Source organism: Typopeltis vanoorti, chromosome 5, assembly GCF_054136105.1.
Source record: "Typopeltis vanoorti isolate ZY-2024b chromosome 5, IOZ_Tvanoo_1.0, whole genome shotgun sequence".
In the NCBI taxonomy this organism is placed as follows: Eukaryota; Metazoa; Arthropoda; class Arachnida; order Uropygi; family Thelyphonidae; genus Typopeltis; species Typopeltis vanoorti.
This window is the reverse complement of record NC_143553.1, coordinates 12517722-12536432: the sequence shown is the minus strand read 5'-3', so window position 1 is coordinate 12536432 and position 18711 is coordinate 12517722. Positions and strand designations below refer to the sequence as shown.

Genomic DNA, 18711 nt, shown 5'->3' with positions numbered 1-18711 from the left:
ATGCAGCACAATTTATGATAAAAAGCCACAAAATTTATGATAAAAAGCCACACTATACACTATTTTAAAACACTTTTTTTTACACCAGTTCAAATATATATATAGTCAATTTTGCTTATGGCTTCAAATAAAGTTATCAATAGCTAGAGGATTATTGAGCAGAGGATGGTCTTCTTGTGCTAAAGAAGAAATCTACAAGTCCTTGATTTCGTGGAGGAGACGACATAATAATAATTTTTTTTTTTTTTTTTTTATTTATTGTGTGTTCCCTTTAGGAACATACAGTTCAGTAAGTTTTTGAAAACGCATAGATATTACAGGACTTTTTAAAATTCAAACAAACATCTAGCATTGTAAAAACTGGGGATAGTAGGGTAGATGAAAAAGAGCATGAAAAGTTTACCAAGTACAGAGATCTAAAGACTGAAATTCAATGATTGGGTGAATAGTGTGACAGAAGTCACACTATTCACCCAATATTTGTGCTACGTTGTTTTCAGTAATGCAAGTGTCCTTCAGTGGTTGTTTTTGGAGTTAGCTGTTGTCGTTATGTTGTGTATTTTTGGTTACTACGAAGATGGGGTCAGAATCGGATGCATAGCAGTGGAAGAGAGACGAAGATAACATAAGTTTTCATTATTTAGATATTCAGCATACTTAAATATGTTTTATACTTATATTTATAGTTAACTTTTACTTATACCTATAGTGATACTCACTATAATTATTTAGCGTTTAGTTGTAATAGTTCCTCGACACTATTTTGAATAATGGCAGCAACGGCAGCTAAAATTGCAAATGGCATATCACCAAATCCTCCCCCATTTAAGGACTCCATTTTGCATGATATAATAAGGGATTTTGTAGCATGAGGACTCATGGAATGTATGCGTGCCGGCAGTTGTATATGTGGCAGGTGAGAGAAGGAGAAATACGTACATGCACAAAATGCAGGCACTGGGAGTAACTTGGTGAGTTAGAGATGATTATAACCGACCTCGTTGAGTCAGAGGGGGGAGATTCTCCGTGTGGAGAGATGAGTGGTATGATAGAGAGCGAGAATAGCGAGAGAAATATGAATAAAATAATGAGAGTGGGGAGTATGGAAATGTTGAATTATTGTGAAGTTTTTGGAGATGGTCTCAATTGGGAGGATGAATGGCAAATAAAAGTGACTGACTTGCAAAGAGAGATAGATGAGCTGAAAGAGCAGATGGAATGTCTAGGGAATGAGATGAGAAGTGTGAAAGATGAGATTAAGCGAATGGAAGAGATGAATGTAAGGTGAATCAGAGTAGGAGTGAGAGAGATGGAAATGATAGAAGGGGAGAGAATAGGAACAGTAGAAGAGAGGGAATGAGAGAGAGTTATGGGAATAGAAGAGAGGGAATGAGAGTTATGAGAATGGTAGAAGAGAATAGGAACAGCAGAAGAGAGGGAATGAGAGAGTTATGGGAATAGAAGAGAGGTGTTGCATCGTATATCTCTGATATTGATATATCGAGGCAATATATTTAACTTTATCCTTTCCTACTTCAGCCGCTATATCAAATTCTATCGCATGTACCTCTTTGTTAAGTCGGTTGCACCATTGTTATGTGATCTTCATTAATATTAATCTTAATACTATATCTCGCTTCTCTTATATCTTTTCTTACGTAATTTAACCTTTTAAGGGCCACCAGAAATTACCTGTTCCCTGAATTCCATGAGTTATCCTGGTTGCTCAAGGAAATTTATTTTTTTATCTGCGCCAACCTGGGCCTTAAGGTTAGAGATAAACTCAGCCTTTATGGTAATCATAGAATATTAGGTGCCACTAATAATGTTATTTGTTGTTTATTATTTTAATGGTATAATAGAACACAGAAACTAAGTAAATAATTAATTTATTAACTTGATGCTGATATTTCGCTGGTGTTATAACCAGCATCTTCAGAGCACAAAAACACTGTTTATCACAATACGCGAGACTAAAACAACATGGTGTACTTAAACAAAATTGTAGCAGCAACACAAAGACTAGAGTCCTGATTTTGGCGCCCTCTATCTGAAAAAAAAAAAAAAAGCTATCATATATTACTAGAGTCCTAGAAAAGTGCTAGTTTTTTCTTAATATGACTGTCTCCCAGATCTTCGGCAAGTTAATACAGCCATATTTGTTGAGATTTGGAGTGTTTTAGGGCTTCTGTTGCCTCTAAGAACAATCTCTCTGATTTATATGGGTTTCTGTGTAGTACTTTTGTGTTTTTCCAGTTGATCCTGTGTGCAGGGGTATCCAGAGCATGGTTTTTTTTTTTTTTTTTTTTTTTTTTTTTTTTTTTTTTTTTTTTTTTCCCCAAATAGAGGGTGCCAAAATCAGGACTCTAGTCTTTGTGTTGCTGCTACAATTTTGTTTAAGTACACCATGTTGTTTTAGTCTCGCGTATTGTGACAAACAGTATTTTTGTGCTCTGAAGATGCTGGTTATAACACCAGCGAAATATCAGCATCAAGTTAATAAATTAATTATTTACTTAGTTTCTGTGTTCTATTATACCGTTAAAATAATAAACAACATGTTCGACGAACACATAAGTCTGTCCACACGACTAATAATGTTAATTGAATTCTTAGAAGCCTTGGGTTCTCTGGCTTATTTTATTTGCAGTCGTGCCCTACTATTTTCAATTGGGGTATCCCCACACACACGAACACAGGTTCGATGTTTTATGAAGGGTCAGGGTCAGTCATCATGATCAGAAACACATGTAAGTAAGGAATCAAAATATTTATTAAACTCATTATATAATGCCATACAAGTTAAAGTAGTTATCAAATCTAATTTTAGCTTCTACCATTCTTTCACTCTCTCACTCTTAAAACCATTATGCATTGACTTCAAAATGTTAGCAAATTCAATAACGCAACATATAATACATTCTTAATTACAGCTCAATTGGACATTTAGGCATTTTAGCACATAAATAATCTCTCTCGGATTAATTACGACAGAATCTCTATCTAACAGAGTTCTTGAAGTTCATTTCAAAAGCATAGTCATTTACATAAATCTTAGTTCTTCACTCTTTCTTCCATTACAAATTTTACACTGTTCTCAAAAGGGGCTAGAACAAGTGAGAGTACTTATCTATTCTTTATCGGTTTTCTTCCGTCCTTCCTTCATTGTTACGACTCTGGTTGTCTCGATCTTATCACCATGCGAGTTACACGTGCTCGCCTGAGCTGGGTGCTCTCTCTCTGCTAAGGTTTTACGTCGATGACCTTCTCATTGACGGCCTACGGTTGATCTTGCCGAAAATCTGCTGTGGTGTCATGCCAAAACTTTTCGTAAGTCAGCCCTCAAAAATGAGAGCTGAACTGCAATGAACTCTTGGAGCACACGAAGAGAAATGCAGGAACAAGAAAAAATGGGGTGACTTACTTCCATGTCACGGGTTTTACACGCTCCCCTAGAGCACCACCTTTCCGAGTTTGAATTTCTCTTATCGTCTCACCCATTGGTCTCAGGCTGGGTGACTTCACCGATCAACATACGGGACTTCTTGTTTCCGGAACATATGCGTCATGATGTCTTCTTAGATGTGATGCCCGTGGGTGCTTACGCTGCTCTTATAGTATTAGGGCGATCTTTGCCCTATGTTGCTGAATAATATGCATTCTTTCATTTATAATATTTCACTAATGATTTCTCTCGTATCTGCCCCTTTTGCTGACTTACATTCAGGCTAGACATATATATACATTAATTTAAATTCACATAATTCACAGTTTATCATACAAGATGTTGTTACAAAAAAAAAACATAGTTACACTGCGCTAAAAGATAAGTATGCATATATATTTTTTGTTAATTGTTAGATTCTGGAATGGTGATGTTATGTAAAATTTGAAGTCGCCTATTTCAGATCTAACAGAAGGAATGAGAGAGTTATGAGAATGGTAGAAGAGAAGAGAATAGGAACAGTAGAAGAGAGGGAATGAGAGAGTTATGAGAATGGTAGAAGAGAAGAGAATAGGAACAGTGGAAGAGAGGGAATGAGAGAGAGTTATGGGAATGATAGAAGGGGAGAAAATAGGAACAGTAGAAGAGGGAATGAGAGAGAGAGTTATGAGAATGATAGAAGAGGAGAAAATGGAAACAGTAGGAGAGGAGGAATGAGAAGAATGCGAGGGAGAACTGGAACCAGGGATAGAGTGATGTCAGGAAGGCAGGTAAGTAGGGGAATACAGAGAGAAAGTGTTAGAGGGAGAGAGTGGGGGATGCATGTGAGCAATCGAGGAACAGGGTGGTAAGAGATGTAATATATGGGGGACTCAATGATCTGTGGTGTGCAAGATAGGATGCATGAGGAATGTTTGTCTGGAGGAACGATAGAAAGTGTAGCTATGGAAATTAAGCGAGGTGAAAGGATGGATGAGATGATTGTGATAGTAGGAATGAATGACTTGAGAGGTAATGTAAATTGAGCAGCAAGAGATATGAGATTCTTGCTCGAGGTTGTACGAAAGAAGGCGCAGAGAGGAAAGATAGTGTGCGTGTTGCCTAGGTATGATAGTGACGAGCTGAGCAGAAGAGCAGTAATATTGAATAACATAATAGCTAGAATGTGTCAGAAGAGAAGATTGGAATATGTGGACGCTTGGAGGGCATTTGAGGACAAAAAGGAATTATATGCGAGAGACCACTTGCATTTGAATGAGGAAGGACATAGGTATCTGGAGTGATTGCTGTTCTGAATGAGTCGGTGGATGGTAGCAGGGGTGGCATCTTGTGGGAATGGGTACTTGGGAGAAGGGGGACGACATCAGGTAAGGCTGAGCCCAGTGGAGTCTAGAGGGGATAATGCTAGGTACAGAAACAGTGGCATTACTATGCTTTATACTAAGACCAGGAGTATCTGGAATAAAGGAGAGGAAATGGTGGTGCTGACATCATCAGCATAGCCAAAGATTATTGGGATCACTGAGATGTGGTTGACAGAAGAGGATATAATAACAGGAATAGAAGTAGCAGGGTACAGCATTTTTTGGCAGGATAGGAAGTGAAAGCATAGTGGTGGAGTACTGCTTATGATAAGTGACAACTTATGTCCTCTAAGAGTGGAGGCTTTGGAAGGCAGTGACACTAATGATTTTGAAAGCAAACCAGATACTCATGACAGAATATTTAGTGGGGTGTTGCTACAAACCAAGGAACATAGAGGATGGGAACCAGGAGATGTTTAGACAGTTGAGCTTGGCAAGTGCAAAAGAATGATTGTTATGGGAGATTTCAACTACAGCAGTATAAATTGGAGAGAGGAAGATGCATGTAGCAATAAAGGAATGGAATTTCTAGAATTGTAGAGGGACAAATGTCTTAAGCAACATGTAATAGAGGGAACAAGAGGTTCAAGAGTTTTGGATTTCATCATAGCATCAGAAGAGTTGATAATAACTGAGATGACATCTCTGCCACCAGTTGGAGAGAGTGACCATGTGGTTTTGACATGGAAGATGAATAGACATGCAGGAGTATCAAAAAGAGGGAAACATATGTGGAATTATAAGGCAGGTGATTATAATAGTCCTAGATATCAATTTGGGGAAATTCCATGGAGAGAGGAATTGGAAGGCCAGGATATAGTTAGTACTTGGGAAATTGTGAAGGAATATTTGTTAGCAGCAATAGTAAGCTGTATTCCACAAGTGAAGAGGAGGACACAATTTGGTGTAAAGTGGATGACAAACAATATTAACAGGAACTACATGTGAAAAAGAGGCTATGAAAGAGATATAAGAAGACAGGTGAAGGGAAGATGCATGAAGAATATAAGACACAGGCCAGGAGAGTGACTAGTATGGTAAGGAAGGCAAAAATGGAATATGAGAAGAGACTGACACTAAGATCCAAACAAAATCCTAGGAATTTTGTTTGGATATAATAAAAATGGGAATAGAGTGACTGATGCAGAGGACATAGTGGAATTGTTCAATGAACACTTTATTGGAGTATTTCATCCTGGAAGAGTAAATTTTAACAGGATAGGGCAGGTTCGAGGTTTAGAGGTGCAGGAGGAGAGCGTGCTCCAAATACTGAGTACTCTGGATGTCAGTAAAGCTACGGGACTGGATGGTATTTCACCATGAGTGTTGAGAAAATGTGCTAAAGAACTGACAGCTCCTTTGACATGGCTTTTCAATGAAATGAAATTTCTTGGGAAAGGTACCCAAGGAATGGAAGGAAAGTAAGGTAGTGCCATTGCATAAGGATGGTAGCAGACTGGAAGTGTCTAATTATAGGCCAGTTTGTGTGTCATCAGTAGTTGTTAAGATCTTGGAGAAAATAGCGGGGACCTATACAGCATTGGGCAGATGAGAGTAATGTTATCTCTGAGAGTCAACATGGATTTGTTTAGGGGTGCTCTTGTTTTAGTAATATGCTAGCCTTTAATAATAAAGTTAAAAGAACAGTAGATGAGGGAAAGGCATATATTGCCATTTTCTTGGATTTAGCAAAAGCATTTGACAGGGTGCCACATGATAAGCTGATATTTAAGTTGCAGCACATGGGTTTGGATATCAGTTTGGTCACTGTATTCAGGATTGGCTGTCCTGTAGGTATCAGAGAGTTGTGTATGGTGAGACAGTTTCAAGGAGGCAGAAGGTAACAAGTGGGGTCACACAGGGCTCAGTACTGGAACCTATATTGTTTAACCTTTATATCAAGTCAGTGGATTGCAGGGAGATATTCAGTTGTTTGCAGATGATGTGAAGCTGGGAAGGGTTATTAGTAATAGTGCAGATGTGGTAGCCCTGCAACAGGATTTGAATAAGCTAGACAGATGGGCAAATGAATGGGAGTATCAGCTTAATTCAGCAAAATGTAAGATCTTGAAGTTTGGGACACTGCATACTCTATTGTAGGAGTTGTACTGGAGTAAGTAGGGGAGACAAGAGATCTGGGGTGGTGAAGGTAACACAGAGGATTGCTGCAATAATGAGAAGGACATCTTAACTGCAGAGATAAAAGAGTTATCATTCCGTTGTATAAAACCCTGATCAGACCACACTTAGATTATTGTTCTCAGATTTGGTCCCCAGGATTTGAAGGGGATAAATTAACTGTGAAAAGGGTATGGAGGCAGATAACAAAGATGGTTTCAGGACTGTACAATGTTAGTTATGAAGATCGACTGAGGGAATATGGACTACAGAGTTTGGTGGATAGAAGAAAGAGAGGTGATATGATTGAGACTTTTAAACTGTTGAGAGATGGTTATAGGGTTGACTCTGGAGAGTTCTTTTGCTTGGATAAACAGCAGGAAGGAGTGATGACAAGGGGCCATCCCTGGAAGATACGAAAGGAAGCTGCAAACAGGAGGGTGAGGAGTGGTTTCTTTGCATGGAGGATGGTTGAACTGTGCAATGCATTGCCTGATAGAGTGGTGAGAGCGAGAACAGTCAATGAGTTTAAGGAGTGGTATGATAGACTTTGCGTTTCCTAGGAAGGACTTCCTGTGATGAGTCTTTTGGCTCCATGGAGGCCTGAATAATAATAATGATTACATCAGTTTCTTGATATCTACTTCCAAGTGGTGTATAGGATACCATGACTGTACATCATCAAGTTCACATTACTACAAATCTATCAACCATCTTCCTCCAAATCACTATTACTTGTCAGTATTCCAATATTGCCAGACCTAATATTCTGGTCTTCTAGGGTACTTCTGACTGAATCAATCCGCCTAGATCTTGTCTATTTCTAGGTCTTTTTCCTACCATCTTGGCACCAAATGCATGTTTTGCTAAATTTGCCCTTCCATTCTGCTGAACTGGCCAGCTGAAATATTTTACTTGTTCTATAGGTACTCCACTGAGAATACAGATGAAGTTATCTGTGTTCCTGCCCATTTTCAGGACTTCCTACTGCTGAATTTCATGACTTTGTGTTACAAATTTGTTTCAGCTGTTATTCAATTTAGTTAGCAAATCCTGGAGATTAGTACTGGATGTGTTTAGAAATACATCAGTATCTGCAAAAAAAAGAGCTAAGTTTGATATTTCCAATTCTAATAATCAGGTCTAATGCCATTTTCTTTTATAATGCAATCCATATAGATGATGAATAACAGTGGACCCTCGTTTCTGATTTTTTTTATTATTTATTATTTTATTATCTCATTTTACATAACCTTTCTGTACTTCCTTCAGTTCTAACTGCTGACTTACAACCTCCATGTATGCTACATGATGATCTGTATAATGTTCTATTTACGCAAAATAACTGTGCTGTTTAGAAAAGCTTTTCTTTGGAAAAAAAGATCTGGAAAAAAAAAACATAAAAGGTGCGTTTTTTTTCCAGATCTAAAACTTTATTACAGATCCTTGCTATATCTCATTATTTCTCAACTATCTGTCCCAAAGTGTAAATATGATCTTGATCCCAACAACTTCTAATTGGCTAGAACACAGCTTGCTCTTCTCCAAGTTTCTCTCTCAAAATTTTTTGTCACTTAGTAGAGAAATTGTCTCTGTAATTCTCACATTCGGCTTTATTCACTTTCTTATACATAGGAACTATAATAACTATTCCAATCATATGAAATTTCACCTTCTGGCCAGGTCCTCTGAATTATGCAGTGTAGCTGATATGAAACTTTTATACCTCCACATTTCAGCATTTTTGCTCACATATCATCTACTCCAGCTGCCTTTCCACATTTCAGGTTTTTTTCATAGCTATTCTACCTCAAGTATTGATTCCTCCTGTTTGCATTCTCTCTTAAATTTTTCTATTACTGTTCTGTCACCACTTGTTTCATGTAAGTCTTTCAAAAATAATTACTCCATACATCTAGAATATCCTTATATTCAGTTTTCATGTCACATTTATCATCAATACCTTTCAGAACATTTTGCCACCTTACTGATATTTTTCTTCTATATTCTTACTGAAGTCTTCCCATGACTTTATTGTTTATCTACTTTTATGCATAGCTTAGATCTCTTACATTTTTTTCAGTGCTCTTTTAGGGCAACTGCAGACTTATTTGCTAGGGACTTGTGGTATACTTTCTTCTTTTCTAGGACTGTTTCTTTAACTTCTCGTGTTCACCACTGTGTTCTTAGTTTTCTATCTTGCAGACAACCTCACCATATGCTTCCTTAGATGAATTTAACAATGTTTTCGTCAGGGTTTGCCACTGAGATCCCCAAGTTTAGCTCTTGTTTTCACTCAGCTACAGTTCGCCGGTAGCCGAGTCTACAGTTCACCTGTAAAAGGTGAACAAGGTGTAAAAGATGGCATTGGTGTAGATGATGAAGGTAGTTGCGGTTGGTGGAGTGGTGGAGACGGAGAGTTGTAGAGTAGGTTCCCTCCCTCAATGAGTCTTTGGACTCCCTGGAGGTGTTATGTTATGTAATAATAAAAAGCTGCTCAACTTTAATTTAAGACTTTCTTACATACTGTTCTTTCCGATGATGATCACTTCTAATTTCAAATTCTCCATATGCTATTGTATCTTGAACCAGCATGAAGATATCACTATCAACATTACACAGTTGTGAGGCTTTTCTTATTTCTTGTGAGCATCTTATATTGGAACATAGTGCTAGTAATGACCAATCTGTAACATAAGCAAAAATCCAGTGGGTACTTACTATTATTATTAGACTTACTAATTTCTCCAAATTTTTCAAAAACGTATCAATTTGGCTGGTTGGATTCATTTCCTACTCTGCTATTCAGCTCTCCAATTAGGACCACCTTTTCCATTTTCTTTAATGTCAGCTGCCTACTCTAATGACTCAAAAAAATACCTTAACTTCTTCCTTAGGAGGACCTTCTGTGAGACCATATCTGATGTTGAATGCAATATATTGTTACTCCATTCCTTACCTTGATCACTATCACCTGAATATAATATCCTATACTTTTTAGTCTTCTTCTTTGGTGCATCAATCCGAAAATTGGTAAATATAGCAGCACATCACAACATCCTGTCTTGTGACTTACTTTTTATCTCTTCATAACCCTTAGCGCCAGTTAGCATCGTTATGTTATTTATATATGAAATTCTTGGTCTGCCTCGTGGCCTCTTTCCTTCTAGTCCCCTCCATTATTTCTGTAATCAGTTCCCCCATGCCTCAAATGGTGTCCAATTAGGCTTTTTCTTCTCTTATTGACGTGTTTCACATTAATGACCACTCTTCATGAACTTCATTACTTTTCTTTTCAGTCCAACTAATTGTCATCATCTTTCTCCAGCACCAAATTTCAAATACCTCCAACTTTTTCATGTCTTGTTTTGTTAGAGTCCAGGCCTCACAACCATATAATGCAATGCTCCATATGTATGTTTTCACTAGCCTTTTTTTGAGCTGTATGCTAAGTCCTTTACTGGTAAAAATGTTTCTTCTGTTATAGAATGCTTTTTTGGCTAGGATTATTCGTGCTTTAATATCTGATTGGTTTCTTCCATCTTCTGTGATAAGACTTCCAAGATATTTAAAAGAGGATACCTGTTGTAATAGGTTATTATTTATTTCCAGGTTTATTTTCATTGGATTTGCTTTACTTGTAATTAATAATTTTGTTTTCTTATAATTAATTTTTAGGCTGTACTGTGTGAAGATTTCTTCCATCTTTGTTAGGGTGGCTTTCAGTTTGTTTTTGTTATCAGCTAAAACTGCTATATCATCCGCAAACCATAGCCATAGTTAATATCAATTCCATTTATCTTAGTTCTAGTTTCTATTAGTTCTTTCAGTTTATTTATTGCATCTTCAATGTACAGATTAAACAATATGGGTGAAAGAGAGCACCCCTGTCTTACACCTCTTTTTAGTAAAGCTTTTTAGTAAGATCTCAATTGTTTTTGTCTCGTTTGTCTCAGTAACACCTATTATGTCCACACTGTACTCCTCCAGTTCTTCTGTAAGTTCAATTTCCTTTAGATTGATGCTCCATATATACTGATGGTTCCGATCTTCAATTTCTCTGATGTTGAGTTTGTTCTTCTTCTAGGTGTTGGGCTGGAGTTTGTTCCAGTAGCTGACTTTTCACTGTTCATCCTGGTTCCCTGACAAAAACAATGGGATCTTGTTTAACCAGGTAATGCCCTAGCCAGCTTGAAATCTCATTATGTTGTACCATCATATTTGTTTCTGGTTTAACCCAATAGAGAGAACAATTTCGTCAGCTAATTCCAAAACTAACAGCCCACCATCATTTGTTCAGTATCCAGTGGATGCCTACTAAATGGGTGCACCATGTGAAGGTGAGAAATGAACATTAGATCATAAGCCCCAGTTGGTTCTTGCATTCCTTAAAGGCGATGTGGGGAGTTCCTTCTAGTTATCCAAACTTGACCCCATTCTAATTACACAAGTATAAATACAAATATGGCACTTGGAGTTGTCTGTTTGCTCTTCTCTATCATGCAGTCATGGCATATGAACAAATCTCTCAGACCATGACATCCAATGTGATGTGATGACAATTCTTGCAGACCCGATTAGCCTGGAGTGTCAACCTTGAAGTGACAATTGACAAACTGCTTATGCAAACAGGAGATGATAGAACCATATGTCATTTTTGTCAATATTGCACAGAAGTATGTTAAAACCACGTACTTTTGCCAAAAGGCAAATTTCAGTGTCACATCCAAATAATAATTATTATTACGTAACACCTCCAGGGAGTCAGAAGACTCATCGAGGGAGGGCACCTACTCTACAACTCTCTGTCTCCACCACTCGATTCATCAACAACTAACTGCATATATGAGATTACACAATATACTTATACTTAGAATGTATAACTTCCTAAGAATGAAATGCAAATGAAAAACCTGAGCATACAGCAAAATATTTTAAACCAGTCTAAATCAGTTTTTACCACTTGAACAAAACTAGTCTTACAAAAATGAAACATAACCAGTCTTACAAAATTTGAGAAACACTTTAGTTTCATAAATACACCTTTGTATGAAACAACAATTCTCTACAAATAACTCATTTCCTTTGATTATAACTTATATTTTCTTACATATTTGGTACCCAAAGCCGAACAGTTCTGTCTCTGGATGCAGAGGCAACAAGATGCCCTGATGGAGAAAAACACACAGACATAACAGCATCCTTAAAAAAAAAAAACTGGCTTACAAAACTGTTGTCTCGAAACATATTATGAAATATTCAAAATAATCTTCAATAACATACATGGGAAATATATAAAATCTGAAGACATTTATATATACAGCAATATCTCACTCTAATGCACTTTGTAGTTAGTGTCAAATGTACTACAGTATATTGATTGTAATTTCATTATTATTATCAGAAAGGCAATTATACCAATTCCCTTACATTAAGTTATTCATTACATGCTACAAAATTAAGGCAGAACACATTTTCAAGCATTACAAAAACGTTCTGGGATAGTCTATATTTCCAAGCATTCCAAAAAGTTGAACTTGAGTGCTCTTGTTCATATTTATTGCATTGAAATATCTAGCTACAGTAAAGTAACTGACTGTCGGAACTCCTTTATATTAATACTCCAATCAGCACAGTTTCAGTTACCAGTTAAGATTTTAAGTACACATTAACCACACTATTTGAGGTACTGCTGTATGTGCATGCATATGTGCATGTGCATATTACACTCATTTTTACATCCTATCACAGATGCTCAAATATCAAATAAAATGTGGAAGTTTTTTCACTTGGTTAGACTATAAATTATATATTTAGTTTAATCCTTTATCCAAGTGTAGGCAAACAAAGTTTGCGCATGAAGTATCTTCAGGACTGGAGCAACTCGTGGCAAGGAGGACTGACTTCACATCCCATAGCCTTAGTATCCCATAATGCAAAGCACATCTCCTTGCGGCCCCACCGCTGTGTCTGGCTCCCATTGAAGAGACCTCAATAAAGGTCAAAACCGGTCTGGGTAGACCCCTTTCCATAATGCATAGCATCATACATGTCCACAAGGAGATGTGCTTTGCATTATGGGATACTAAGGTAAGTAATGTGAAGTCAGTCCACCTTTGCCACGAGTTGCTCCAGCCCTGAAGATACTTCAAGCGCAAACTTTGTTTGCTTACACTTGGATAAAGGATTAAACTAAATATATAATCAAATAAAATGCATATCCAATTTTCAAACCAAAGATTTAAATACAATTTATACATCAAAGTTGTCCAAGTATAAAACATTTTATACTTGGAACAGCCAATGAAAGAAATAGATTTTCTTTCAATATAAACAATGTGCAAAGTAAATTACGGAAAAGTGGCCTCTCGCATTTCGCCTCCCACATTTGGCCCCCTTTAGATAATGAGTAGGTTAAAAAAATGTAAATACAGTCAACTGTCGATAACTAGAATTTTTATTGAAGTCCCAGCCCCTTTAGTGGAGATTCAATGTTAAACTCTCTTGATTAATCGAACTGAACTTCCGATAATTAACTTTTCCGAACAAATTTTCAAAATTACATTCGTGTACAAATTGTCACATAGCCTTTAAACTAATTTCTCCCCATTTGTATGTCTCCAGAGTTCTCTTTCCATTGTGAAAGGATTAACTGGAACTGTTAATCCTTTCACAATGGAAAGAATACATACTCAAAAAACTTCCACTTTCAAAGGACAGTTTGGACAGAGGGTTTGGCAGGCCCAGTTGTGAAAGTCGTAACTAAACCATGCAGCTCAAGCTGCAAGGTCGGAAGCGTTGCAATTGATTGGTCAAATACGGCAACATGCAACAACCACGAACAAACGGCCACAGCAAATTGTTGCATCAGTAATTGCAGAGGCTCGTGCCAACGTCATGGCATTACTTCCTAAAAAGGATTCACTTAAACAAACCATTCATCGTGTTCGATGCAACAATGGTACTCCTGCTTTACCAAGCAATCTCCAGGACCTAGTAATTCCACAAAATTATCAAGGAATTATTATCGATGGCAATGTACACCAGTTTTTGATGTATGATTCTCAGGACGAACTGTTCCCGGGTCGCATGCTTATTTTTTCCACTAGTAACAATCTTCAGTTATTGGCGAGTAGCCAGGAGTGGTTTTCTGATGGAACTTTTGGCACAGTACCCACGCATTTCCAGCAGCTTTATACATTCATGTGGTTCAATTCAATGCAGTTATTCCAGTGGTCTACGTGCTTCTGCCAAACAAAACTCGTGCCACATACGTCAAGTTGCTTCAAGAAGTTAAAAATCTACAACGGGGTCTCCAACCACAGAGACTTATGACAGATTTCGAACAAAGTGCCATGCAAGCCTTCCAACAAGAATTTCCTGGTATTGTAAATACCGATTGTTTTTTCATCTTTCCCAAAGCGTTTGGCGAAAGGTATAGAATGAAGGTTTAAAAGCCCAATACGAACAAGATCATGAATTTGCCTTTAGATCTGAATGATTCTGGTGGCATTTATTCCTCCTACTAATGTTATTCAAGCATTTGAAGATTTAGTTGAAGCTGATGACTTCCCCATTGAAGCTATGGTGATTGCAAACTACTTTGAAGATACATATATTGGAAGAAGACAATGGAGAGGCCAGCAATTACCCATATTTGCCATCAAATTGTGGAATGTTTACACACGAACACTGAATGATCAGCAACATACCAACAATGGTGTAGAGGGGTGGCACAGGGGATTTCAGGAAACTTATGCTACTTTATTCCCAAATATTAATCAATTTATTGATTCTTTAAAGAAACAAGGGCTGCACAATTTTGAAATTACACAACTAATTGCCGGTAATTCAGGCAATCAAAGAAACAAGAAGTATGCTGCAATTTCTGCTAGAATCAAAAGAACAGTCCAAGATTTTCAAAATCGTAATGTGATTGATTACCTTAGAGGCATTGCATACAACTTTGAGTTTTAAACAATAATAATGTGCATTTATTCTATTAAAACAAAATAAATTAGAATTATTAAAAAATTAGGCGTATTATTTACATTTTTGTAGCCTACTCATTATCTACAGGGGGTGAAATGTGCCGGTAGCGAAATGTGGGGGGCAAAATGCGATGGGCCACTTTTCCGGATCCCGTGCAAAGTAGCATACCATTTCACAATAGCTACAGGCTATCAGCGGAAAAAATTTCTACTGAAATTTTGTTTTGTTTACAGATTGAAGTCATTTCTAGAAAGAGAGGGGGGGGGGGGTAGTCACAAAGATACATATACAGATACTTATTTAATCAGTCTGCTGGTAGATATATAATTATCACTAGAAATGACTTGTTCCACAAAAGACAGTAGATTCACTTTCTGGAATCCTTAATGGTCAAATGTGTGTATCTAGTAATCCACTAGATGGGTCCATTTTCGTCATCGGCACTGACTATCAATGCAACTGCTAATGGTAACAGTTGAAGACAGATTAGTGTACTTACTTCATTTGAGTAAGCCATGCATTAAGGTTAAAAAAATTAACTAAATAAATAAATAAATTTTTTGCAATATAAACAACATGCAAAATGACATACCATTTCACAATAGCTACAGGCTTTCAGGGAAAAAAAAAAAAAAGAAAAAGTAAATTTTCTACCAGTCTAATTTGTAAAGCTGCAGAGCAATTTACAAGTAGCTGAAAGCAGAAACTGAATTCTTATAAATATTTTTCTTACAAGTAATTGTTTTTCTTATGAAATCCTTCAATAAGAAAAATAAAATCAATTAAAAACAAAAAATGACTGTACATATATAGATCCTTCAAAATGTTTATATTCTGCTACTGTTCATTTATTTTTATTATTATTTTTTACTTAAGCTTTGATTTTTTATTTTATTCCTGATCTGGATATTGAACGAACGAGGATGGGCTGGCAATTTGGGATTTAGCTGACCAAATTGTATTCTAATTGGCTTAAACCAATATACAAAATGATGGTACAACATGACAAAATTTCATGCCGGCTGGGGCATCGCCCGGTTAAACAAGGCCCCCGTTGTTTTCGCCAGGAAACCAGAGCGAACAGCAAAAAGTCAGCTACTGGAACAAATCCTAAAACACACCCCAACTCAATATCACCAGAATTGAGGATCGGTACTATCAACATAAAAAGCCTGAATGGCAAAGAAATGAAGCTAGCTGAGGAATTAGATAAGTACCAGATCGACATAATAGGGGTGGCTGAAACAAAAAAGACAAAAACTGGTGAGATCTTTCTGAGCAATAAATACAAAATGTTATATTCAGGCAATGACAATCAAGGAAAAGGAGTAGCCATAGTATTCAACACAAAATATGAGGCTAATCTTCTTGAATGGCAGGCAGTCTCAAGTAGAGCGATGTGGGCAAATATCAGAATGGGGAACTGGACAATGAGACTTATTTGTGCCTATGGTCATACAAAAGGTTCTACTAAGGTATAAGTGGAGGAATTTTTTGATGCTTTAGAAAAAGCAACTGACACAATGAAAAAGGAAAAGTTGGTCCTTGTTGGGGATCTAAATAACAGAGTAGGAAATGATTGTCAGACATACAAAAATATTTTGGGAAAATTTGGAGAAAAGAGCAAAGCTAATAATAATGGCAAATATCTCTTGGATTTCTGCTCAGGACATGGACTGGTTATTACTAACACCATGTTCCAACATAAAAATGTGCACAAATTCACATGGAGAGAAGAGGCAAGGAATAAGAAAAGTCTCATTGACTATGTTATAGTTGATAGTGATGTTTTCTCCCTGGTGCAGGACACCAGAGTATACAGAGGATTTGAAATTGGAGGTGATCACTATTTAGACTTGAGCAGAAAATTGATATTGAAAAGAATAACATGTAAGAAAGTTTTAAAGCAAATAAAAGTTGAGCAGCTCTCAGATGTGAACAATAGACTAAAATACACAAAGATTATTGAAAAAAAATTGAAGAGTTTGAGAAGAGGAACCAAACCTTAGAGATTCAGTGGCAAGGCTTGAAGAAAACCCTGATTGATTCAGCAAGAGAGGCATGTGGTGAGGTTGTCTGCAAGGATAGAAAAATCAGAACTCCATGGAGGACACAGGAAGTTAAAGAGGCAGTGAAGGAAAAGAAGAAAGCATATCAAAAGTTTCTGGCAAATAAGTCACCTAGTGCTCTTAGAGAATACAGAGACAAATGTAAGAAAGCAAAACACTGTGTAAAACTAGCTAAACAAAAGTCATGGGAGGACTTTGGCAAGAACACAGAAAATAAATATCAAGAAGTGGTAAGATATTCTGGAGGTTGTTGAAGAAGCTTAGAAATAGAGGAAAGAGTGCAGTAAAAGGAGTTAGAGATGATAAAGGTGACATGAAAACGGGAGAAAAAGATATCCTTGAAGTATGGAGTAATTACTTTGAAAAACTGCTAAATGAAACAAGCAGTGATGACAGCACAGTGGTAAAAAACACTGACCAGGCATGCAGTCAGGAATACATATCCATACTTGAAGTAGAAAAAGCCATCAAAGGCTTGAAATGTGGAAAGGCAGGAGTAGATGATATTCGACCAGAAATGCTGAAGTATGGTGGTATAAAAGTCTTACAGTGGCTGCACTGCATAGTTCAAAAAGCCTGGACAGAGGGACGAATTCCCGATGACTGGAGTAGAGCTCTAATAGTACCCATATATAAAAAGGGAAATAAAACTGAATGTGAGAATTACAGAGATATTTCCCTACTGAGTGTTTCTGATAAGATATATGCAAGTATATTTGAGAAACGGTTGAGAAGAATTGTTGATGAAAAGCTTGGTAAAGAACAAGCTGAATTCGGGCCAAATAGAGGCTGTCAGGATCAGATCTTCAGTTTACAACAAAAGCTGAGAAAACATGGGAATATAACAAAGATCTGTATTTAAGTTTTGTCGATATGGAAAAGGCATACGACAAGGGGTGCCAGGAGAGAAGCTATTCAATATGCTACAGTTATATGGTGTCAATGGGGCATTATATCAAGCAATACCTAGTCTTTATTTGAGTTGTAAGTCAGCAGTTAGAAATGAAGGAAGTACAGGAAGATGGTTTAATGTTAAATGTTTTAATGTTTAATGCAAGTATATTTGAGAAACGGTTGAGAAGAATTGTTGATGAAAAGCTTGGTAAAGAACAAGCTGAATTCGGGCCAAATAGAGGCTGTCAGGATCAGATCTTCAGTTTACAACAAAAGCTGAGAAAACATGGGAATATAACAAAGATCTGTATTTAAGTTTTGTCGATATGGAAAAGGCATACGACAAGGGGTGCCAGGAGAGAAGCTATTCAATATGCTACAGTTATATGGTGTCAATGGGGCATTATATCAAGCAATACCTAGTCTTTATTTGAGTTGTAAGTCAGCAGTTAGAAATGAAGGAAGTACAGGAAGATGGTTTAATGTTAAATCTGATGTGAAGCATGGATGTACATTATCCCCTATGTTATTCATTATCTATATGGATCACATTATGAAGGAAAGTTGTATTAAACATGATATCAGAATTGGAAATGTTAATGTCAGCTCTGTGCGGACGATGTTATACTTCTAAATAAATCTGCTATAAGTTTGCAAGATTTCCCGACTAAATTGAATAATTGCTGTGATAGATATGGTATGAAGGTCAGCATTAAAAAGACAAAGACAATGAAAATAGGTAGAATTGTAAACGGGGAACCTGTGGAACAAGTAAAACATTTCAGGTACTTAGGCACGATTTTTACTGAATATGGAAATAGACAACAGA

The 18711-nt window shown here is 36.9% G+C and overlaps 1 protein-coding gene across 1 annotated transcript in view; it reads right to left on the bottom strand.

Annotated features, from left to right (window-relative positions):
• The window catches only part of LOC150106228 (uncharacterized), a 373927-nt gene that overhangs the window by 288157 nt on the left and 67059 nt on the right, over positions 1 to 18711 (bottom strand). Inside the window, exon 4 of the mRNA XM_090392254.1 lies at positions 12038 to 12129. Within this exon, the coding sequence (XP_090248380.1) occupies positions 12038 to 12129 (92 nt within the window). The remainder of the gene's footprint in view (positions 1 to 12037; positions 12130 to 18711) is intronic.